We start from the raw sequence: 26288 nt of genomic DNA on the forward strand, positions 1-26288 counted from the left end.
AAACTGTGTAGAGCTTTAAAACGACCCACATTGTTCAACCTATTTACATAATTGAATTTAGAGCAGTCATGTAAACCGGCTGTAAGCATAACAGAAGGAACTCTTTCCGATGTTTGGGAAATAGCATTAAGTTGTACGGTTAACATGCTTACTTGACCTAACAATTCTATTCACAGAAATAAGTCTTCAATATTTGACATTTAGTTTCAACTTGTGCAGTATGCACGATCCATTAAATTTATAAAAGCCTGATGTCACTTCAGATAAATACTTGATCTAACCTTTACATCCTGCATGTCAATGTCCCAACACATCCTTGGGATCTTTGTCTTGAAAAAGACTTTTAAAGGTCTTTATATAGAAGCTCCCACATTATGTACAATTGACAAATGTTTTTCATCAGGTTTGATGTGTTGTGGTAGCCTAGTGGTAAAAGCATTCGCTCATCACACCAAAGACCCGGGTTTGATTCCCCACATGGGTACAATGTGTGAAGCCCATTTCTGGTGTCCCCTGTCGTGATGTTGCTGGAATTTTGCTAAAAACGGCGTAAAACCATACTCACTCTTCATCTGGGTTGATAAGTTGATTTCAGTATTTCATGATCTAACTTTAATTTGCAGGTGGCGATAGCTTCGTAAATGTCCTGGATGACATCCTTGACCTTGATGGTAATGCAGGAGAGGATGAACTAACAGCAGAAATAAACCAAGAAAAAGGTAATGATACCTTTCTCACCTAAGTTTTCGGTTGTAGATGCGAAATGACCATAATGACTTGAACCTATGAAACATGGAAAGGGTAGTTTGTTAGATGTCATTTTCCTTTGTTAGATGTCATTTCCAATTTTCTAGGCTTAGTGCCCATGCTTGTCGTAAGAGGCGACTAACGGGATCGGGTGGTCAGGTTCGCTGACTTGGTTGACACCTGTCATCAGTTCCCAATTGCGCAGATCAATGATCATGCTGTTGATCACTGGATTGTCTGGTCCAGACTTGATTATACAGACCGCCGCTATGTAGCTGGATTATTGCTGAGTATAACTCAACTCAACTCAACTAGGCTTAGTGGCTGAGTCTGGCAGTAAGTCAGCTGATTTGTTTGAAAGTTGTTGCCAAAACTAGATGAAATACAAATATTGTACTTAATACTCTTTCCAAGTATCTTTACACATGGACTGATTTGAAGTTTTGAAGTATTATATATACATACACTGTTTTATTGGCACACATGTACACATTAAATATTGACCTATTCATCCTGCAGAGGCATCTGAAATTGCAGTAGAAGAGAAAACAATTGTTAAAGCAGATCAAACAAAGAAGAAAACAGTTGTAAAAAGGACAGTAGCCAAATCCAAACCAACAACCAAAAAAGTGGTGAAGAAAACAGTTGTGAAGAAGGAAGGGTCTGCTAATTCTGCTGTGAAGAAATCAGCCACACCCTCAAAGGCAGCTCCGGCCAAAACTGTAAAGAGAAAATCAACTCCAACTGATAGACCTGTGGTATCCAAAAAGTCAGACCAGGGAGACCTTGCAGGTAAGCAAATTAATAATGTTACCATGGTTGTTGCTCAGGTACTGCACCACAACAGAAACAGTATTTAATATGCAAAGAAACAGTAATTTTCCCTCAATAGGCATGAGATATCAGCACTGTGAAACATTACTAGTCTTGTTTTTATCATGAATTATCGAATGCCCAACATTTCTACAAAGAAATTGCTGAAAATAGAGATTATGACAACATCCTTTTAGGTGATACCTTGCTCTGTGGTCCACCTTCTAACAGCAAGATAAGTTGCAGGAAGTAATAGTTTGTTGTACAAGGCATCTCAGTTGGAATGGCTGATTTCATGTCTTATTGTTCATATCACAGTCTACTGTATTGGTTTATATTTTTGTGTCTGAAGGTTGGTACTATTATGTTTGTCTATATGTCTCTTGGAACAGTTTTTATTACAGATGATACAGGAGTAAATATATCTTGCCTGAATTTTTGTTTCAGCGGAGGTACCAGAAAAGGTTGCTAAAGTTGAAAGACCCAAAACTAAAGTTGTGAAGAAAGTCGTGAAGCCTAAGGCAAAGAAAGAAGTTCAGACAAAGGTTAAACAAGGTAAATCATATATGTGACTCCTTCATTGTGAAGAGGTCCTTCTGTCCCAGGGGCGGTGGGGGTAGCCCATCGTTGGCACGTCCGCCCGAAGACCCGGTTGAAAACCCACATGGGTACAATGTGTGAAGCCCATTTCTGGTTGCTGGAATATTTGTTCAGTCAAAGCCTTCTGTCCCATCTGAACCTTGAGTCTTGATGTTCAGAGACCCGTGAAGATCGGGGTTAGAATAAAACCCATGCTTGCCACAAAAGGCGACTATGCTTGTCGTAAGAGGCGACTAACAGGATTGGGTGGTCAGGCTCACTCACTTGGTTGACACGTCATCAGTTCCCAATTGCGCAGATTGATGCTCATGCTGTTGATCACTGGATTGTCTGGTCCAGACTCAATTATTTACAGACCGCCGCCATATAGCTGGAATATTGCTGAGTGCAGCTTAAAGCTAAACTCACTCACTCATTGATGTTCAGATGGTGAGTATTGATCTACAGTATGTAGACTTCCTTATAGATACTTTGTCTGACTGTTATTAAGATGTTAATGTTTGTTGTAATTAACCCTAATTGTTATAAATGAACGCAATACCGATCGGATAGTGTTTACCAAATATTGACCCCCTCTTTCATTGTAGCAGATCCAGTTGAGGAAGACGACATAGGTGGTGACGAGTCAAGGGAAGAGGGTCAGGGAGACGATTCGGAAGATCGCATCCATCTGAGTCTCAGTGCTGAGGAATCTGAGGAACTTCGGCAGAGTGGAGAGGTCATGGATAATCATGGCTACGACACCCGTAGTGAGACGGGCAGCACTGGAGAGGAGTCGGTGGCCAGTGACAGTGAACCCAACACTGGTGAGGAGATGGTTGACCTTGCTAGCTGAAGGATGGGGGAGAGAATGTTATCACATGTAGATCAAAAATGAGGTGGAGGCAAAACATGAGTATTTTGTTTCAATAGTTTGTGAGGCAGTATCTTTGTGTGTTGACATTGTATGTTCTTGAGTTAGAAATCTCAAATGATAAGAATGTTTTTTATAAGTAAGTGCCACTTTCCTTGCATATACTTTAAAATGCCAAAATTGATTCAGTGAAAAAGTATTGATGGATTAAGTGTTGCTTTAATGTTTTAACATAGTCAAAATTTTAATACTGTTTCAGTCTGTGACTTCAGCCACAAGTCAAAAGCACAAGTCATATGTTTTTGTGAATTGTCTAATAAACTCTGTAATAATCCATGTAATAACATAAAATCGGAGTGGAAATGATGCAAGGGACCATGTTGGCATAACTACTTTAAGAAATATGATTCATGCAGGCAAATGTTTATGTCCATGCAACTTCAATATTACACATTTCCTCTATCAGATGGTGAGGCCAGTCCAAAGAAGAAGAAGCCTAAACATGGGGGAAAGAAGAAGCGCCAGAGAGAAATATCCCCCATTGAGTGGGACCGACAGAGTGAAGAGAGTGAGGAAAATGATATCACTGATGCCAGTGAAGAAAGTGAAGATGATGAAGAGAAGAGTGTGAAGAGCGGAGAGGGAGGCAAGAGTGACAGCGAGACAGAAAGGCGAAGTAAGTCATCCTTTAAGTGGTAAAATGGACAGGGTAAAAGAGGGACATATTTTATTGTCTTGAAGCAAATGGTTGAGGGTGCTGGAACTTTTGTTGTCAACATTTAACAGTTTGAAACTATAGATGTGAAGTGCTTAAGGATATATGTGTTTTTTTTGTAAATGAATAGGAATATTCTTGTGGATTCAAAAACAAAGAAGTATACCATGAGTGTTAGCAAGATATCATTGAGGATTAGCTCCTGCTCCTTGATTAGGTCCTAGATGTATGACAGTTTCTGGTAGTAACTATATGACAGAGCTCCACTCGTTACAGGATATGCCAGCAAGGTGAAGTACCTCTTCAAGGGTGCCAGGTACTTCCTTATCAAGAGTAACAACCATGAGAATGTAGCTCTTGCCAAAGCAAAGGGTGTGTGGTCAACACCGCCTCAAAATGAAGCCAAGCTCAACCAAGCTTACAGGGTAAGGCTGTGCCTATATATTTGTGTTTGTAAAATGTCAACCCATGACATGCATTTATATCAAGTACATGTAATCATTGTTATCTCAATCTTCTAGACATAAGTTTATTGTTTTGTACCTTCCATATGTTCTGGATTAGAGTAGAGACCAAGCAATGTATTGTGAACCACCAGTCATGGATGAAGTGTGAACTAGTTGAATTCTACACATAAACCTGGATTTAGCAGTCAGAACATAATGTCACTCAGAAGTCTCGTGACTGCATAAAATTCATAGATGTTTCCTTTAGGGGTGGAAATAACCCATTGCCCGGCGCCTGAGTCCAGTGTTTCTTTCTGTCGGGCAAGCAAATTTGTATATCAAACTGTACCGGTGTCCAGTTGACTTTCCAATGTTAATTATGTTCTTTATGTAAAAAATCAACAAGAAACAGCTGTTAATAGTGGGAAAATTATCAGGGCAAGTGATTTTATATGTGCCACTGTACCGGAGTACACTAGCAATTTTAAAGCTATTTCCACCCCTGTTCCTTTAGTATAGAAACACTGCATTTTCTCTGTTTGTGGTATGTTTCTATTGATTAAGTTACTTGTTTTTCAGGAATGTAATAATGTAATACTCATCTTCTCGGTGAAAGAGAGCGGCAAATTCCAAGGTTAGTAACAGGCGTCTATAATATTCTAAGAATGAATTAAGCCAGCTTCATTGAAAGTGGGTTTTATGGGTTAAATTGACATACAGTTTGATTACAACAGACACGTAATTTACTGACCCTAACATGAAGGTAGTTGAATCCACTTCTTTGTAGAACTACTTAATTTAGAGTTGTTTGTCTACCCAAAATGTTCCCAATCTTTCTATATTTATTCTGTAATTGTGATAGTGTTTGGTAAGCAAAGATAATGACTTATTTCAGGGTTTGCTCGTATTGGTGAGGAATCGACCAAGGACCACCCTCCCATCAGATGGGTTCTACCCCCAGGGATGAGTGCCCGTGCTCTGAGTGCTGTCTTCAAACTAGACTGGGTTGGGAGGTAAGGTCTATGATATAAGATGCTGATGTTGATGTCTGATGCATTGTAGTCTCAACTGTTAAGTTTTGGTATCTTAAAATATGAGGAAAAATGTTTCACTAAAGTAAAAACTCACAAGTCAGAATAAGTTCATCTTCTAATTCCAGCACAAATGTATATGTGTGATTTAAGGTTTACAATTACACAGATGAATGTTTTTCAGACGAGAACTGCCTTTTACAAAGGCTGCTCATCTTCACAACTCCTGGAATGACAACAAGCCAGTGAAAATAGGAAGAGATGGCCAGGTGAGTGTTCGATCTGGATATTAATATTTTCTGAAAGTCTTGAGAGTGGCAGGTCCGTGATTTTATCTCAATCATTGCAATTGTTGTTGAATGATGGTACTTGTCATCGCTACCCTACCTGGTATTGAGAGGATAAAACAGGTACAGGTCAGCACAGTCACTGTCTTGGTGTATAGGGTATTACGGGATATCCATGTTTTACTGAGGCAGTGTATGTCATCACTGTATAGCTGGCATTAGTCCAGACAAGTTTAAGCTGCCAGGCATGTACATGTATTTGCATCACTAAGGATGTGCATTAGTCTTGAGCATGACATGAAACCACATTTCAACTCAGGTTTTGAATCTCTGCCTGATAAATCTAGTTGTGATGAAAATTTTATATTTATTTTGTGTCCTAGTCATTCTATAAATACTACTGTTGGTATTACTTTTCAGGAAATTGAGCCCCGATGTGGTGAAGCCCTGTGCAAGATGTTTCCACCAGACAACAAGCTGGACATCAGTTCAATAGTACGCAAAGCTCGGAGATCCCGTCCTCTTGTGCGCCCGGAGAGACCCCGCGACAGACCAAGGAATCCGCGCTTCAACGACATGGCTAGGTTAGGACCTATAACATTGCCACAGACTTCACATAGTGGAGGAAGAGGACTTACATGAGTGTTTTTCCTTTCAATATGGATACAGTGGTGATGTTTATAATTTCTAAATCCAACTTGCTCCCTGAAGCAAGAGAGGTCTGTGCATTGGGTTGTGTAAGGTTTTGAACTGTCTCTTTCTTTTAAAAAAGCAAGATCTGTTCAGGTGGGCATTTGGGTGGGTGGTAAGTACCAATGGACTTAAAAGTTGTCGTTTTTTACTAAAATTCCTGTAAGGCTCATTGCAGGGTAGAAGTTCCAAATTGTGGAACTGGTAAAACCAACATTGAAGATTTCCAGAATTTGTGCCTTCCAGTGCCTCTCTAATCAAGAGGTGTGGATCTTTCATCTCGTCCGTCAAGGTCTTTTAGAAAATGCCTGCAAGAAATATCCAATTAAAGCTTCCAAAAAGCCAAATCCAAACCTGCGAATGGTTTTCCAAAAATGCTGTGCTGAAGTTTAAGTGTTAGCCAGAGACGATTCCGGCTCCCCATATGGACTAAATACCACCCAAGCATGCAGTGCACTTCCCATTGTGCCTTATGGACTTACCATGGGGGATGCATTGCTTTGTTAATAGCACAAAAATAGGGATGGTGAGTTCACCTAGCCACTCATGTGGACAATTGTTATATGTGGCTTAAGTCTGGATGTTCCTGGTAGCGTCCCTGTTCTTGCAACCAGAATGGACTAAAAATGAGGGCTGTTGGTTGAGAGCCAAGTGTCCTATCGGTAATAGAAAAAAGGGACCTAACGTCTTCTTCATATTAAGCTTTAATTGGGACTAATATAAGTGTGATAATGGACTATCTGTCAAATCGATACGGGACCAAGTTTTTAATCACATGGGACTCCCCGTGTCTGGGATGAGCTGTGTTAATTCGAGATGTGTTTCCTGCTTGCCGATGTACGAGTGCCAGATTCGGGTATGTGTACTTTAACTATTTGTTGCAGTTTTAAGTACAAGAAAATGAAAGCATTTTCCCCAATCTTCAAAAGGCAGACGGTGAAGGTTTGTTGTGTGTTACATCATGTCACCTTCCTGTGCAGCATCTGCTGTTTTGAACACATAATTATGTTTGTGCCTGTTGTAATGTAACACTCACAAAGATGGCATCAAGTTTACCCTTTACACTCTCATAATATACATTCTTTAACATGGTGAGCACATGTTTTTATTCATGTACCATGTTACTCATCAGAAGTATGGTTTGGTCTATGAATATGCAAGAATATCACACTGGCTGCTCCACTCATTGATTTACCCAATAGTCTCATGAAACTGCCAACAGCACTCAACAACACAGATAAAATTCATGGCGTCCGAGTGCAGCTTAATAGTTCACAATTACATGGTGGTAGGGCTGGCGTATATTTTTCTAAGTCCATTATGGAAATCAGTGGACCATGTTGACATCTATCACTGGCTGCTCCACAAATGATCATTGATGATTTACTTCTCCAATAGTGTTCTGTCATGACAAGTTCTTCCTCAAGCATGTGTTAACATGACTAACTCAATATATATTGATGAAAACTTGTGAGTCACTACCGCCGTAAAACATAAACGTAATGCCAGTGATGTTAGCTGCGGAAGCAACAGCAAACCAAGAAACTGGATGCACATTGACAAAAACCCAGACAAATACAGATCTCATCTCCAAAAATCTACATCTCTCACACACACACACAGATAACATGGATGAAACCTATAAGGATGGTGTTTGTTTTCTTTTTTGAAGACCAGAAGATATCTCATTGGATGGTACATGTGTTTTGAACTGTTTAGAAATCATAGCCAAACAACCACATTGATGAGCATATAAGTCCAGAGGATATCTTTGCCAAGAGGGGTAGCATGCCTGTCTGATGATTGTTCACGTACTTAAAGTACTGTTGGAAATAGAAAAAAAACCTTTTTTTCTCGCATTTATATCTACAATTTATGTAGTTAATATGTGAAAGTGTGAAATATCTGTTTAACTAAATTCGGCCTAACTATAGTGTCAGTGGTAGGGAGATAGGAAACGTAGAAAAAGGACTTTACTGAGGAGAGATTAGTGCAGAAATGAGAAATGCGTTTTGTCTTTTTCTAAGTCCAAAGTGACTTATTTGGAACAGACCATGGCTTTATGCAAATTAGTGTGAGATGATATTGTATTTCATAGGACACTTAAAAAATGCACATTTTTAAATTAGACTTGGCTTCATTATAAATGATAGCTGACATAAAAAATAATAACTTTGATATTGAAACTATTAAGGATTAAGCTACCATGGAGTCTCACTATCACCATAATAAGAAACAGGTAGGAGTCGTCGTCTCAAATGGTGTGTCAGGATGGGTGTCCCAGGCGGTGGTAGGGGTCAGGCTGGGTGATAGAGATATCAGCTGAGATACAATAATCCTTTAGGGGAATTAAACTTGGGAAGCAAACAGCTTGTCATAGCAATTTACAAATAATGTCCAGTTCTGTTGATCATCAGGTGGTCATGCCACCAATATATTTTGAGACATTTAATATAATGGCTGATTTATGCTTTCTATGGGTATCCTACAATTTTACATATCTCAACATAAACTTTATGAAAGAAGCACACACATAAGATGTTAATCAATAGATGAGACATTAAACACACATGAGAAAGCATAAAATATCTTTGAGATGACCCCTTGTGCCCCGTAGGCAGCACATGCATTTCATGCCAGGTGAGTCGACAGTCCGTCGTCATACCTGGCTAAGCGACCTAGTTGCCATCTATAGTCTGATCTATTGCTTTCAGCAGCTATTCGTATTTTGTCTAAGTTTTGCCTGATTTTACGAGTAAACATGCTTTTCTGGATATCCTATTATGCACCCCACTGAATGCCCAGCTAGACCGATCTGGGTTATTTTGACACATGTGATTTGCAATTGTGTAAATTTTAGGGATACAGAGTAACGGCCTAAAAAAAGAGGGTTTTTTTCTATTTCCGACAGTACTTTAACACTAAAATCCATTGAAAATGATGTTAAGAGCCACGTTAGAGCTGGAATAGAAGACTCCTCTATGGTTTTGGTACAGACTGCATGTATGAGTGACCCAGAAGTTTCAGCCGTGTTTGTTCATTATCATAATTTTAATGATAATTTTTTCAAGATAAAATGTAAGAACATTACATTGTATTAAACACTATAAAAAACATTTTTGTGACACGGACAAGGTTAATTGGACTGAAGCATTAACCATTTGATAAGTTGCAGCCATTGTAATGAGTATTATTTATCTCTTCTTTCTTAATTACAAAATACTTTATCTTGTTAGGGAGTGGTGGGGTAGCCTGATGGTTGAAGCATTCACTCGTCACGCCAAAGACCCGGGTTCGATTCCCCACATGGGTACAATGTGTAAAGCCCACAACTGGTGTTCCCCGCCTTGATATTGCTAAAAGCAGCACTTTATCTTGACCATTTTGACGATGGATAAAAAAAGTTTATTTTTTATTATTGTAGTATCTCACAATCCCAAGAGCACACCTAAATATCTGCAAGATGGCAGACTTGAAGGCAAAGGTTTTATCATTGGATCCCTGTCTTTTGTACTTCTATCCTGAAAGTACTAATTGGTAACTTCAGGAATCAATGTGATCAGAGCATTTGGTCATGACCATTACCTGCTCAGGACATACATGAGTTGGGGAAACAATGTAACAAAAATGTAATAAAAGGAGTGAGTGAGATTAGTTTTACGCCACACTCGGCAATATTCCAGCTATATGGCGGCGGTCTGTAATTGATCGAGTCTGGACCAGACAATCCAGCGATCAACAGCATGAGCATTGATCTGTGCAATTGGGAACCGATGACATGTCAACCAAGCCAGCGGGCCTGACCACCCACCTCGTACGACAAACATTGGTTACTGAAGGTACGTTCTAACCCAGACCTTCACTGGTTGTAATAAAAGGAAATCTGACCTGACAGTATTTATTAGCCAAGACCAAGAAGTAGGAAAATTACTATGCTTTTACCAACAAGAATTTTTTTATTATCTAATATCATTATAGTTGTTGAATCTTAAATATAACAAAAACTGACCTGAATAACCTGTTCGAAATTTTTGTGATTTAGCAGCAAAGTAAAATGTTGATTGAGGATTCCATTTTAAAAACAGTCAACTAAAATAGGGTTCTGTGACCTTGTTCATAACATACTGCATCTTGATGGCACAGGATTTTGGATATACATCAAGCACTTGTCATGGCTCTGTCATCATTGGTGTTGGTATATGTCAAATATTTCCTATATCACTGTCTGTTTATCTTTCAAGCCCTATGTTGCAGTGTTGGGAGTCATTACAACTGATCAATCTTGTCATTACATATCAGGATCATATTGGCCCTCAAGAAGAGCTTTGAAGGTCAAGTTGAACATAAATCAAGTTCAATCCTGGTTTACGAGCGAAACATGTTAAGTTGAGAGGTCATGAGTGACTAAAAAGTCAATGTAAACCCAAACACAAAAGTTTATACACCATAAATGTTTGCCATTTCTACATACTATATTTCTGTAGAGCTGAAGGTTTTAAGTTACCTGTATGTTTTGAGAGGTCATGATGAACAAACTTAAAGATCACCTCTGTAGAGTTTTTGACAGTTTTGATGAGACAGTCAAAATAAATTATGAACATTTCTAGTGTATATCCCAAAAGAATGGTCCCCAGCTGTGATATTGCTGGAATATTGCTAAAAACTGTAAAACCATACTCACCCAAGAGATCAAAGGTCAAAGTTACTTTCACGGTCATAGACTAAGAGATGTATGTTTATGATTACTTAAGTAGTGGTTTGTGCTCCCAGGTAACATTTTGTTAATAAAGGGTTATGAGTGAGTTTCATAGAAGGTGTAGGTCAGGATGATCAATTGTAATTTTTTGATTTTCTCTTTATTGAACCTACGACATATAAATTAGAGATGGGTCTTGGGGGTTTTCTTAAAAAAATAAGAATGTGATAGGCTGATATTTTAGATCACATTCATACCAGTCACTTTCTCAGTAGTAAGGTAACTGGTTCCAGTGGAAGTATTTTCCTTTCCCTAAAATATGCCCCAAGATCTCATTTGTTACAGAAACACTTGTTCAAGTAGAAATTAATATTTACAATTTATGTTTATAACATTTTAGATGTCACCCTTATCATATGTGCCACCAAATTTTGCACGGTACCAAAGAGTGTATAAATCATTACATGGAAACCATGATAGACTGTGATTTTATCTATCAATATATTTATGTCTAAGGATGGAACAAAATGATGATTATTGATAATTTACACAAGTACTTAAATGAGAAACCAAACACGCTAAGTAGTATCATTTGATTTTGTCCAAAAGAAACTTTGTTGGAGAGTGAGTTATTTCACTTTCTAAGATGCCTAGCGGTTAGAACAATAAAAAAATAATACATTATCAGACAATAAAGGTATAGTTTTTTTGATGACGTAACAATTGAATGATGTTATCCCGTAACTGCGCCATTCTAGTGTGACCCCTCGTAATCAAACCATTTTACATTACGTCACAATGTAAGCGACGTCATGATGCATATCAGTTGTCATCGCCTCGCACGGCCTCCTACAGTAAACTACTGCATCCCCACTTGGTTTGCAGTTGCTAACAGCTAACATCACTGGTGGAAACATTACATTTATGTTTTACGATGGTTAAAATGTGTCAATTGGACTCACAAGTTTTCAGCGACACGGTAACGCTTTGCAATGTTTACATTCCCACAATGCAATCGTGGAATGTCGCTTGACTACTCAACTTCATCTGGATGTACTGATCTAAACTTACTCTGGTAGTAGAAATGCGACGCTCATATTGCCCAATATGGTTTACGTTAATGACAGATGTAATTAAAATAATTCAGAGAAGATATTTAATCCGAACGTAAACCCGCCATCAAACTGTTATCATTTGTTTTTTTTTCTGGTAACGTTCGCCTTAACGTAGGGGGTCAGACACATCAATAGAAGAACAGAGCCAGTTAGGATTCTTAATTTAGGTCACCGACACCATCGCTTGTTTTCTGCCTTAAATAATCGTAATTATCCTTTTAACTATAATAGTTCAGGGCTTAAGTGTGTTTCACCCTGAACTACACTATACATGGACGCAAGGTAGACTTTAACTATAATAGTTCATGAAAGTTCTTAAATCTATACATGGTGGTAGTGGTTAAATCTTTGGGTAGTGGTTCGCTTGTCACGCCTAAAGACCCGGGTTCGATTTCCCACATGGGTACAATGTGTGAAGCCCATTTCTGGTGTCCCCCACCATGATATTGCTGGAATATTGCAAAAACCGCATAAAACCATACTCACTCAATAACTGTGGTTACACCAAATAGCTGTAACATTGCTGATGCATCTGCTGGTTCAGTCATCTCTTCCTACTATTATTTTCAATGGATTTTAGGTTTAATGTATTGGCATGAGAACATGGACTTATACTGCCTCATCAGTGCCCTCACTTCTTAAGAATAATTTTGTTTTCCATAAACTCACACTATCCTCCCAAATTTTGTAGAAGAGAAGTAAGTTACTGTCAGTTTAAACACTTGGGGGGAAGAAATAAAACCGTTTATTCTTACTTTAAACATGTTTTTGGATTCTCATGATAATTGAAAAAGAATGTATACAGTTCACAAGAAACAAGAACTTCTATACCTCTCCCCTCGCCTACAAAACAACGCCATGATATAACCAGAATACTGTTCGAAGTGGTGTCAAAACCAAACCTACTCTCTCCCACAAAACATGCAGTGGAGAGTGAACATTTTACACACAAAACATTTTACAAACTGGCAGTAAGGTGATGATGTAACATTTATGTATTATTCTAATAAACTTTGTAAAATGGAGCAGTATTCAGAGTAGAAATGAAATGTGGCTCACCTTAAATTGCAGGCGGCGACGACACAGTCGAGAGAATTTTTATGAAGGACCTCGAAACAAGAGAAGCAGAGGTGACTTTGGTGGCAGAGATGGTTAGTTGTCATTACCATGAGGGCAGTAAACCATGTGGAATAATGTTTATAGACAATATGGTAAACCCATCAGATCGATGGCTGAGACAAAATTCAAAACTGGTTGTATCATGGTGGTGATGATTATGTGGTTATCCTGTATTTGCATGCTTTCCCTGCATGTGTTTGATGTCGCAAGTCAAATTGCTGTATAGATCACTTTCCATCAAGAAAATCTGTTCAGCTTTTTAAAAGGTTATTTGCATAATCCTGTTTTTTACTACAAATTTGATAGGTTTTTGTTTAAAATATATTTTACTTAATGATTACTGTTACTTAACTTTGAACTTTACTTTTTATTTAAGTGGTCAAGCTTGGTTTGATTTTGCATGGTGTTTGTTACAAGTTCTACCCAACAGAAGTACATGGTAACCATCTTTCACAAGTGCTATATTTTCTTGATTTCAGGATTTTTCAAAGACAAAAGAATGGATAGGTATGGCATATCTATTGATTTTGATCTGTGTTTGTGAATCTTTTTTTAAGAAATCTCTGCTTACATCTTTGGCTGATCTTGAAATGTGCTGACACCTGTGAAACCCTTAGTTTATTGTGATCTTGAAAAAGAATATTTTGCAATACTTGAACTGTTTTGGGTTACAGAATGTCATATCAAAAATGGATGGTTATGGGGAGACTTCCTTCTTTCATTCACTGACTCATATTGGCAGGGGCCTGTTTCACGATCACTGCAAAATGGGGTGATGGGGTAGCCCAGTGGTTAAAGCATTTGCTGACTTAGCTCTCTTGGCATTACACCATTTCCATCACCTAATTTCCATGTCACATGACTGGTACATTTCACTGGTGTGTAAGCAAATGAACTTCTTCTAAACTCAGAGCAGTCCACTCTGTTGTACATCTTTCCTTGTGATTTGCTGAGGTAAAATGAGGATGTTAAGGACAACTTTGATGAATACTTCTTTGCATATTTTGTCATACTCCTTAAAGTTGCATAATGTCCATTCAGTACAGTGATTATTGTTAGTTTTCCCAGATGGTTTGTTATCAAACGTGGAACTGTAATAACCGTTGTAAGCATAGAATAAGTATGCAAATGGAAATTGTTGGTAGCTGGAGGTTAAGATCAAGATTTGTAACCATTGTCTTTTGTTTTCAGAGGACCTCGTGGCTTTCCAGGTGTTCGACGGGAAACCTTCTTGAATGGGGTAAAGAAGCATTTCTGTTGTTTGAGAACATGAATATTTATGGACTTGATTACTAACTCTACAGACCGCCTCCGTGGTGTAGTGGTTAGAGCGTCCACCCGGAGAGCGGAAGGTCGCGGCTTCGCTCCCCGACCGTGTCATACCAAAAGACGTTAAAATATGGTACTTGTTGGTCCCTGCCTGGCGCTCGGCATTAATGTGTACAAGGACTGGTCGGCTCGGACTCAGTATAATGTGTCTGAGTGGGGTATTCATGCTTCACTGCGGCATGGTATCTCAGTGGGCTAGCACTATAAAACCAGCTTCAGTCTGGACTAGTACAAGCAGCCGCACCTACACATACACATGCATGAGAGTCGTCATATGAGCGAAATATTCTCAAGCACGACGTAAAACCCATTTTCACCTCACCTCACCTCACTAACTCTACATCATCTGAAGTTTTATTTCTGGTGGGATTGAATCATTTTCTTCAGTGTGTTTATCTATACCATTGTTACGGTTGTTTAAATAAGGATATCTAATATGAACTACTATTTCAGTCCTACAGTGACTACATGAGAGAGTTTGCCCACAACCGACCTCCAGTTCCTCCCATGGCACCGTATGGTCCACCGGTAAGCCATTACTTCAGTCATGGGGATGAGAGTGTCTTCTGGTTCCCATTCTTGTTGTTATAATCAAGGAATTCATTGAAAGTTGGCACACTTCAGGTTTACTTTCTTTTAAGTAGGAGGCAGGCCCTTTGTCCTTCAGAACAGGTCTATGTAGTTGTGCTTTGATTTGCTGTTTTGGGTGTTGGAATCAGAAATTTGCCCTTAATATGGTCTTTGCACCACTTTGTTGCTTTGCATGGGGACTTCAGCAAAATAACTAATACTTTTAAAAGTATTTGGACTACAGTCAGCCTAGATGTCCAATGTGTGGCAATGGACTGTTTGAAGTTGCGTCCCTCAGTCCAGGCATGATCCCATGATCATTGGCTTGGATGATTCATCCTGACAATAGTCATTGGTTTGTCAGCATCATACCTGTGCTTGTAGGATTCACACAAACTTGTAAAAGTATTAGGTTTTGGTTCAGGTTTTCCTCCTACATTAACACGTTGACTGCCATCATGACAATAGCTGTAGTATCAATTCTTGCAGATTTGCCACTACAAGTTACCTCGTTGCTATATCAGTGGTATTGTAAGGCAAGTTTCACATGTTGACAAAATAGGCACAAGAAGCAATCGGCTCCTGGCGGTAACAGAGAACACAAGATGTTTGTTTCTTGTGCCTATTTTGCCAACATGTGAAACTTGCTTTACAATACCACTGATAAAGTTACAAGATAACTAATAGTGGCAGATTCTATACCACTGATATAGCTACAAGATAACTCGTAGTGCCAGAATTGATACAAGTATACTCGTGATAGGCAGTCACTGTGTTAAGCTAGACTAAGGTTCAGTGCAGAGTGGAAACAAATGTCCTGTTGTGTTGCCATGATTGCCAGCTATACCTTGTTGAAGTTGTCGACATTCACATAATAGTATGTATAACACAGCAACTGTTTGTAATTTAAAATGCAGCCTCCTGGCTACTTTGAGCCGCCACCATCGTACACCACCCACTATGATAACCGTGCACCCCGGGACTTCATGTCTGGCCCCAACTACGGAGATATGTCCATGAACAGACAGCGGAGGGATGGCAGAGAACCTGATAAACGCTCGGTACATATTTTCACTTACTATTTATTTGTCTTCAGGTGGTATGCAAAGTAGATGTTTTTCATGGCAGGATTCTAGATGCAGTCATTGTCTTAGAAGAGTTCATGTGACCCAACAAAATACTTTGTCAACGAGCAATCTTACAAAATGAAAACTATCAACTGATTCATGAAACATCTTTGTAGAATCTGATACACAGTAAACTACAGTTAAAACAAACTCATAGGGACCGCCAATTTCCACTTAAATATACCGCCAATTTCTACTAAAATATACCAGCAGTGGTTGGGATAAAAAATATGTTTGTTATATCATTCAGTTTGTTCATAAGTTTGTTTGTAAATGCATTTTACTGTACTTATACTACACTGTACAACTGAACAGCTGATTTAAGTACATAGTATTTGTCCATGTACCAGCTGTACAATATTTTGATATTACACTGAAGAGAAGTTAGTGTTATTATTTTGCATTTTCTGTTCACAGTACGAGAGAGAAGTGAATGAGTTTCTTCGGCGAACAAGTCATGGCACACTTGGCAGTAGTCGAGATCGGGAACGGGACAGGGATCGTGACCGTGATCGAGAAAGGGATCATGATAGAGATAGGTCACGCGAGAGGGACAGGCGTCATCGAGACCGTCGATAATGGGATGCAGTGAGATCCAGTTGTACAAAGAGGGGTTCTGTGAAGCTTTGTGGTTTATGCTCATGGGGTTGTGTGAATGAGGGATAGCCTTGAGATGTGTTCAACACTGTTGCTACCCAACTGTGGTCAAAATATTTTGTAGACATAGATAGGAAAGGCGATGTTAAACTGATTCAGTATGTAGTTTTACTGTTGAAATGCCAAGAATATTAAAGAGAAAAAAGTCTTATGAAAGAGGCATGTATTGACGACAAAGGCAGTATGTGTGTGGAGATATTCCTGGTGCGTAGCATGTTGAATCACATGGTATGTTGATGAAAGAAAGAACAGTGGAGGGTGAATGTAAACTGATCTGAACAAAATAGAAATGTCTTTATCATTCTGTATGATATACTGTCCATTGTTCTCATCCATATGCAAATCTCTCATCCACAGTTGTCTTCTAGATCTGCTAGTGATACTGTTAAAACACATCAGTGCATTTATGAAAATTAATAGTGGTGCACAAGTGCTGTCTTCAGACCAATGTTTCTGAGTACCTTTGGATATGGAAAATGTCCAAGTTTGTATTGGAAAGTGAAAGAGAATTGTTCCTTGATTATTCTTATTACCATTAGTTAAATTTTGTTTGTGCTTTTGTGATTTGTTTCCTAAGCTGAATGTGATGCAAGTTACACTTGAGTTAACTTTTGTAGATCTTTGTATACCATATTTTGATAGTCTTGAACTGTTGATAAACCTGAAATAGAACTGCTTCCATCCCAAATGACAATTTTCAATAAATGTTATTTAAAACAGAGATACTGCAGGGATGCACTTAAACATGAAAAGGCTGCTTTAAGATTTATACCTACAAATTTAAGGCATGTTTTTTTCACTCGTAGCACCAGTAGAACCAATGTACATTCACTCTGCAGGGATTGGGATAGATAACTTTGACAATGGGCCATTTTCAGGTTTATTTGCCATTTTCAGGATTATTAGCCATTTTCTGAATTTAGAATGGGCCACTGCCCTTGTATCAATAGTAAACTTCAAAATTTTAATTATGGCCCATGGCCTACCTTTCCCAATCCCTGACTCTGTGTGTATCACTTATGCTAAGTGACTATCTGTATGTTTATGAGTTGATGAGTATAGTTGGTTACAGAAACAACAAAGACTATTCTAGGTATGTGTATGTTTTGATATGGCAATATACTTCATAAGAACATGACTAATATGTTTTGTATTGTCCAGTCATTTGCAATTAATCATTAAGGAATATTTAGGAAATGGGAAATCTTGTACTGTTTCTTTTATGTGTTTTTGTAATCAGAACAAAGTTGGGGCATTTTGCAGTATTTGCAGACACCTTTCTGTCCTGCCAGTGTATTGTGACATAAACAGTGATTTTGTACTACACTCTGTGATGATTCAGTGCATTTACCATGTTTAACACTCTTTCTGGTGGTCACTGTTTCCCTTGAGACACATGACTTCTACATTGAAATGCCTTAATTGCATTGATGTATTTTACTTGTAAAGAAAACGTATAATTTGTTTGCTGTCTTGTTCTGTGGCCATCTTGCTGTTACATATCCAGTCTCATCAATTCATTGTGTGGAAGAGATAATGATATGAAATCCTGTAGATGTCCATTTGTTTACGATCCTTAGATTTTGCTGAAATCCTGTGAAAGAAACTCGGTAGTAACATCATATTAATTCCCTACTCATTTGAAGGCATCACATTGTTGTTTCATCAAGCCCAAATTTCTTGTATGATCATCATTGATTACAGTTTTTCAGTCTTCGTACAATTGAGATAACCTTCCCATATGTCAGAAGTTATTTACTATATGTTATGATGAGTTACAGGTGTCTTTATTCAATGGCCTGTATGTTTTAAATTTCCTGAAAAACAATATATCTATTAAACCTTCAGATTCATTGACATACTTTCATTACTGACAGCTGATGGTAGTTTCCTATAGTGTGTTCTGGAGAGACCTTTGCTGGATTATTTGTTCTCATCGGCCTTTGGAAGGTTAACATTTTAACCAAGTAAATCATATCGTGAACATACATGATGAAGACATAGTAATTTGTCCTCTAACCATCATTTGATATTTTTAATATTTCTCATTTGTTTTTGGCATTCATGTTGTTTAAATGGTATGTCATACTTAGCAATAACTTATTAAATGTGTCAACTATAAGGGCCCTGTCATCAGAGTTGTCATGGAATACTACAGAAAGTGGAGAAATGTACATTTTGTATGTAAGTGAACTACATATAGAGAATAAACATGAAGCAAAACAGGAACAGAAAATAATACCTGTGCTTATGAATGGTCAGATGTAACAAGTACACTTTTTACAATCATACATTTGCTTCGTTTCATAACCTCAATTGCCATGATGGTGAAATATTTTCTTTTCAGATTTGTTTGTGGTAGAAGGTTACATGTAATTAAGTATTATCAGATAGTTAGGTTAAAGGTTTTTAAGTCTCTTGAACTATAAGGATAGAGGGGACTGCTTGGTCTTTGATTTGTGAAAAACATTACAGATTGACAGTATTAGTTGATTAATTTTTCAGAAGTCAGGCAGGCAACCTGAAATTTTGACATTTGCTGGACTTAAATACAAAAAAGAAAACCATAACTGAGGTTGAACGATGCCTTGTATACTCTCAGATGTTGTTGTGACCATCTTATTTATCCTGTTTGTGCAGTATTAATACATGGTTTAGAATACGGACGTCAGAATTTGCTATTTTCTGTGCAGAGTTAGGTCCCTTGGATGTATCTGGATGTTCAGGTGAGGATTAGAACCCCTGATTCTCGTTCATTTTCCCCAAGAGTTTAGAGTCTGTAATAGATACAGTGATCTGAGGACATTTAGCTTTCTCCTTCATAAGATCGGTAATGTAGCTGAAGTCCTCGTAGAATGCTTTCACTTGCTTAACCAAAGTGATTAAACTTAGGCTTTCATTTAGTTAAGTCATTTTTGTTTTCTATGGAAATTTGAATGCCTTCACATGGAAAGCTTAGTCTGTTTTAGTCTTTCTGATATTCACATTTTAGTTTAAAACTTAATGATTGAGTGTAAGTTTTAAGAACTTAAGATGCCCTTTCCTTGGTAAAAAACTATAGTGTTCTGAGCCAAAGAAGAATATTGTCGGTCCACACATTTCATTATTTAGTTCATAACACAGTCATCGTGTACATAAATCTGTCTCATTGTTTTCATATCAGAAGGTCTTCATGAAACACTCAAATCGGTCACACTTGTCCTTCATGTACAAGTTTTAAAATGTATTGTAAATAAATACTTTATAAGATATCACTTGTTTGTAATGCAAGACCATCTGTCCTGGGAGTGGAACACTACAGCTGTCTGGATTTGTGCATATGAAATATCCTCAACCTGTGCCCATACTGTATAGGGGCATGGAAGCCCCAGTCATCGGAGGTGCTGTTGTGGTGATCACAATCAAGGGTTTTCCAAGCACCACAATTCAATGTATTGTGCAGCCATGGCAATTTTCCGCTGATCCGCGGATTTTGTTTCAAATTGTTCAATTGTGAATCGCCTAAATCCATTGAGAAACCCTCAACATGATGACACAATATTAAGTTTTCAGCTGAAAATAGATTTTCCTGTTGCCATCCCTGATTGTGTGGCACTAAACTCAGCACACTAATTACTGGAACAATTCTTAACCTTTGGTATGGGTACTACTCTGAAAGCATCTACACGTCTTTCTTTGTCATACACATTGGCATGTCAACTTAATTGTAAATGTACTTGCAATGTGCATTTTTTGTGATGACTGACCATTAATTGTCCCTGACAGTTGGCAGCCATTGCAGGATTTGGTTTGAAGAAACTGGTACTGGAAGGTAGTTCTGGAACTTGAGATCTTTTAGTAACAAAAAACACTGAAATTGTAAAATGTTTTATTTCTGAATGAAAAAAAAAGAAATTTGTTCAAATACCCACGATTTCTGATAATAATAGTCAATTTATGCTACAAACAAAACGTATGGGAACACCCTAAAATTTGAAAGTCATATATAAACTTAAACGTGGTGAGGTCATCTATACTCTTAGGTAAATGCATAGGTGTGCTTTATGGGCACTTTAAACGACATGTTAGAACGAGCAGTGAAGCAACCGAGTCAATATTCGTTAGTTTGAGTGAAGTGCAAAGAGAGGAACATCCAGGTGTACGTGGAGCACGTGCACAAGTGCCGACAAAGCTATTGATTCATTTATCTGAGCTGTGCCGTATCCATCCTTTCTCGCACACCTAGCTGTCCCTTTCTCTGCACTCTTCCCCCGTACCAAATAGTGAACTGTCTAAATCTTTTAATAATAGTTTGTTAAACAACTTTCTATTTTTAGGACATAAATTCTGCAGAAAATGCACAGAGTTGGTCTGATGTTTTTATTATAATCGGCGTTTCATTGAGCATTATATGTTTATCAGTTTTTGAGTTAGATCCCAATCCATTTTGAGCCAAATGGACTATAACTTCAACTGATACTTCAAATACTCATAATACTTGTACTGGACAAAAATGTATGTATACATGCATGACAATATATCACAAATAGAACCATTCCACTAAACATAAATGAAAGACATCAGTGTATAATATGTAATTGATATAATCAGCACATTAATGATGTTTTATTACGTTTTGTCCTTCAGGTAAATCACTCATTTGTACCTCACACTTTGGAGTTGGTGTGTGTTTAGTGACATTCAAACCCCTGGTTTGTCGGCAGAGTATACACACATCTAGTTAGTATTACATTTGTAAATTGTTTCCAGGCTTCACTACTTCATGGCAACCATATACCCTTATAAGGGTGGTAAGGTAGGCCAGCTGTTCTGCTGTTGTCAAGCATATGACCCATTAAGATCTGGGTTAGAATTGGTCTTTAGCAACCAATGCTTGTTATCAGAGGTGACAAACAGGATCCGGTGGTGGACCTGGTTGATGTATTGTCATCGTATGTATAGATAGATGCTTATGATTTCAGTCACTGGATTGTCTGGCCCATACTGTCATCACAAAGCTAGAAAATAGGTGAGGGTGTCATTAAACAAAACACAAATCAAGCTAAAGAGTCTCTAGGGGTACAAAGTAAAATCATTTCTTCGGTTTACAATACAAATATACTGTAGTAAATGTGCTGGTCAGAGGGTAAAGATCTTTCTGACTTGTGGCGGTGGGGTAGCCGAGTGGTTAAAGCGTTTGCCCGTCATGCCAAAGACCTGGGTTCGATTCCCAACAAGGGTACAAAATGTGAAGCCCTTTTCTGGTGTCTCCCACCGTGATATTGCTGGAATATTGCTAAACGCGGTATGAAATCATACTCACTCACTCTTCCTGACTCGCACAGACTTTGAAGAAGAATGCTGTATTTAACAATGATCATCATACATGTTGAAACAAAACATGTAGAGGAGTAAAAGTGTTGCTGAAAAATCATACCAAACAATAAGTCCCTGTTAAGGTTACAATCACAGATACCCGTGAAGAACTGGTCTTCGACAACCAATGGGGTCAGGTCGTCAGGCTCGCTGACGCACATCATATCTCAACTGCTCATGATGTTGATCACTGGATTACCTAGTCCAGATTCAATGAGTTACAGACAACAGCCACATAGCTAGGGTGTGGCATTAAACGTTACAACAACCAATCAAAACAAATATGAAAATTGGCAGTATCACAGCTCTGTCCTACAAGTACAATCTTGATCCAATGAGTTTCTCATCATTCTGACATGGAGGTTGAATACGAGGAGTTACAGGAAAATGTTGCATTGAAAATGTTTGTAAAAGTACCTATTGGAAAAGAAATTCATTTCTCTTAAAGAAAAGACCACTTGCCGTACATGGTCATGGATCCCAATGAACTTTAAGTAACATTATCATCAGTTTCAAAACATACATTGCTAGCTTAGTAAGTCTAGAACCACATATAAGAAATTCAATGTATTCAATATGGCTCGTGAAAATAAACTTAAATCTTATACAACTGACAGATCCAACTGCTACTTCAGTTTTCTGATTCCTTCAGAGTTTTGAACTAATGCTTGACAGTAATGCTGTCATAAGAGGCAACTAACAGGTTCCGGCGGTCAGGCTTTCTGACATGTCATCTTATCCCACATGAGTAGATTAATGCTCATACTGTTTATCACTTGATTGTCGCATCCAGACCGCTGCCTTTTAGCCATAATACTGCAACAAACGAAAAAAACATTCTAATATGAAAATCGGGAGTATCAGAGTTCAAATCTTCAAGTACAACTAGATCCAGTGAGTTTCATATCCCTGGTGGTTCATTAAGGACAGCAAGTCATTGTGAGAAGATCGTCCCTGTTTCATAACACGAGCACAGTATTACAACTGTCATGGGTTCAATCCAATGTCTTGCTACAATATTCCTTATTTGAAACACTCTGTTTCCGTCCATCTCCCACTATTATCGTCATGATCTACATCTAGTTAATCTTTTGCTCCACTTCCTTTCCACTGCTGCTGTATTTCTGTTCATTGGTGCCATTGTTCAAGGATGAGTTTTCGCGTTTTTGCACTTTGTCTGGGTCTTCTGAGCTAGTAAGTTGAACATCCGTTATAATCTGTTGTCCATCTGTCCTGCGATAAAAGCGGCGGGCAGGCAACGCCAGAAGGAACATTTCCACAATGACAATGAGATGGTTCCAAACTGAAATTGAAAACAGAGCCTATTAACATCATTTGCAGGTAGATACCAGTCATTTGTTGGGTGTTTCAGAAGAAATCAGGATTATCACCAAAGAGTCATTAGGGAACGGTTTTAAAAAATTGGGGGAAGGTTCTGAAAAAATGGACATTTTATAATAAAAATTAAAATGCTTTTGCGTTTTGTCTTTTAGGAGAGGGCATGTATTCGGGAAGGGTAATTATTTCCAGTATTTTAAAAGTCCCATAGTTCACATCTTTCTTTTATCAGTTGGAGTTAACTGATAGTGTCTGAAGTAATGTTACAGGATGTAGGTCGTTATCGGCCATATATGATCCTATTGCCTCATACTGAAGCATGGACACAGGAGGTCCTTGATGGCCAGATGTGACACTTACCATTGCTTGTACATTATTAGACGGTAATGGTGTACAGATAAGGAGCTTGCTGCTGGCCAGATGTGACACTTACCATTGTCTTGAGCATTAAAAGGCAGTGCTGTGCACAGTGAAGAAGGTTGTTGTTGGGCAGACGGACTACTTTTGACAACAGATGTGAGACTTACCATCGCCTCCTGCACTAGGAGACGGTACTGTGTACAATGAAGAAGGTTGTTGTTGGGCAGAAGGACTACTTTTGACAACAGATGTGACACTTACCATCGCCTCCTGCACTAGGAGACGGTACTGTGTACAATGAAGAAGGTTGTTGTTGGGCAGACGGACTACTTTTGACAACAGATGTGACACTTACCATCGCCTCCTGCACTAGGAGACGGTACTGTGTACAATGAAGAAGGTTGTTGTTGGGCAGAAGGACTCCTTTGACAACAGATGTGACACTTACCATCGCCTCCTGCACTAGGAGACGGTACTGTGTACAGTAGTGAAGAAGGTTGGCACTGGGCAGAAGGACTACTTTTGACAACAGATGTGACACTTACCATCGCCTCCTGCACTAGGAGACGGTACTGTGTACAATGAAGAAGGTTGTTGTTGGGCAGAAGGACTACTTTTGACAACAGATGTGACAATTACCATCGCCTCCTGCACTAGGAGACGGTACTGTGTACAATGAAGAAGGTTGTTGTTGGGCAGAAGGACTCCTTTTGACAACAGATGTGACACTTACCATCGCCTCCTGCACTAGGAGACGGTACTGTGTACAGTAGTGAAGAAGGTTGGCACTGGGCAGAAGGACTCCTTTTGACAACAGATGTGACACTTACCATCGCCTCCTGCACTAGGAGACGGTACTGTGTACAATGAAGAAGGTTGTTGTTGGGCAGAAGGACTCCTTTGACAACAGATGTGACACTTACCATCGCCTCCTGCACTAGGAGACGGTACTGTGTACAGTAGTGAAGAAGGTTGGCACTGGGCAGAAGGACTACTTTTGACAACAGATGTGACACTTACCATCGCCTCCTGCACTAGGAGACGGTACTGTGCACAATGAAGAAGGTTGTTGTTGGGCAGAAGGACTACTTTTGACAACAGATGTGACACTTACCATCGCCTCCTGCACTAGGAGACGGTACTGTGTACAGTAGTGAAGAAGGTTGGCACTGGGCAGAAGGACTCCTTTGACAACAGATTTGACACTTACCATCGCCTCGTGCAGCAGAAGACATCAACTGTGTACAAGGAGGAAGGTTGTTGTTGGCCAGAATATTGAAGACAAGGCCCTGGAGGTTACTGAATACAAGCACAAGATGCATGCAGAAGTACTTCGGGACAATGTTGAGTTCCTTCAGGTGCTTTCTGGATGCCCTGAATACAAGGATCAAGCCGTACATGGCTGTGAGTGTGGACACGCTGTTCAACACACTCAAGTACAGGGCGGCTTGGTTTGGCTGCAACTGAAACAGTAAGAGAGGGAATGGCATTGAACAATAAGTCAGTTATATCATCACTTGTCAGGTTGATGTGGGAAGAGAGAACTGCAAGTCTCGGACACTTGCCACTTTAGTAAAACCCATAAGCAAAGGTATGGTGCAAATGAGATGTACTTTGACACCGGGTAAGATGGTGGGTATGAGATGTACTTTGACACCTGGTAAGAGGGTGGGTATGAGATGTACTTTGACACCTGGTAAGAGGGTGGGTATGAGATGTACTTTGACACCTGGTAAGAGGGTGGGTATGAGATGTACTTTGACACCTGGTAAGAGGGTGGGTATGAGATGTACTTTGACATGTGGTTAGAGGGTGGGTATGAGATGTACTTTGACACCTAGTAAGAGGGTTGGTATGAGATGTACTTTGACACCTGGTAAGAGGGTGGGTATGAAATATACTTTGACACCTGGTAAGAGGATGGGTATGAGATGTATTTTGACACCTGGTAAGAGGGTGGGCATGAGATGTACCTTGACACCTGGTAAGAGGAAGGGTATGAGATGTACTTTGACACCTGGTAAGAGGGTGGGCATGAGATGTACTTTGACACCTAGTACGATGGTGGGTATGAGATGTAACTTGACACCTGGTAAGAGGGTGGGATGAGATGTACTTTGAAATGAGGTAGAAGGGTGGATATGAGATATACTTTGACACCTTCCAAGATGGTGCAAATGAGATGTACTTTGACACCTGACAAGAGGGTGGGTGTAATGTTGGCAGGTAAGAAATGTACTTTAAAACAGAGATGGCAGGTAGGAGATGTATTTCAAATAACAGATTGAAGATATAGTTTATACCATAGCAAGCTATTAAATTAAATGTGCTTCAACACAGCAAGACAACTGATATGTGATTTGTTGTAAATGTAAAATGGATGTGAATATGAGATGTTATACAACAGCAAAACAATGTTTTAGTGACGTAATCTGAAACT

General features: G+C 38.9%; 1 protein-coding gene and 1 long non-coding RNA gene across 5 annotated transcripts in view; one reads left to right on the top strand and one right to left on the bottom strand.

Moving 5' to 3' along the window:
- Positions 1-12719, bottom strand: part of LOC124260034 — a 21244-nt gene extending 8525 nt beyond the window's left edge. Inside the window, exon 1 of the long non-coding RNA XR_006893994.1 lies at positions 12629-12719. This is a non-coding gene — a long non-coding RNA (uncharacterized LOC124260034). The remainder of the gene's footprint in view (positions 1-12628) is intronic.
- Positions 1-20044, top strand: part of LOC124259433 (YTH domain-containing protein 1-like) — a 20562-nt gene extending 518 nt beyond the window's left edge. Inside the window, exons 2-17 of one of the 4 annotated variants that reach the window (XM_046693818.1) lie at positions 624-719; positions 1267-1539; positions 2008-2115; positions 2748-2966; positions 3480-3689; positions 4005-4153; positions 4754-4808; positions 5070-5187; positions 5390-5474; positions 5913-6076; positions 13065-13123; positions 13592-13619; positions 14304-14352; positions 14895-14969; positions 15929-16072; positions 16556-20044. In XM_046693818.1, the coding sequence (XP_046549774.1) occupies positions 624-719; positions 1267-1539; positions 2008-2115; positions 2748-2966; positions 3480-3689; positions 4005-4153; positions 4754-4808; positions 5070-5187; positions 5390-5474; positions 5913-6076; positions 13065-13123; positions 13592-13619; positions 14304-14352; positions 14895-14969; positions 15929-16072; positions 16556-16717 (1994 nt within the window). In that variant the 3' untranslated portion in view covers positions 16718-20044. Of the gene's footprint in view, positions 1-623; positions 720-1266; positions 1540-2007; positions 2116-2747; positions 2967-3479; positions 3690-4004; positions 4154-4753; positions 4809-5069; positions 5188-5389; positions 5475-5912; positions 6077-13064; positions 13145-13591; positions 13620-14303; positions 14353-14894; positions 14970-15928; positions 16073-16555 lie in introns of all 4 variants that reach the window. The other 3 variants (XM_046693666.1, XM_046693744.1, XM_046693603.1) reach the window with 3 other exon arrangements.
- Positions 20045-26288: the final 6244 nt, after the last annotated feature.

This window comes from Haliotis rubra, unplaced genomic scaffold (assembly GCF_003918875.1).
Source record: "Haliotis rubra isolate DU_JTF1 unplaced genomic scaffold, ASM391887v1 Scf10, whole genome shotgun sequence".
In the NCBI taxonomy this organism is placed as follows: Eukaryota; Metazoa; Mollusca; class Gastropoda; order Lepetellida; family Haliotidae; genus Haliotis; species Haliotis rubra.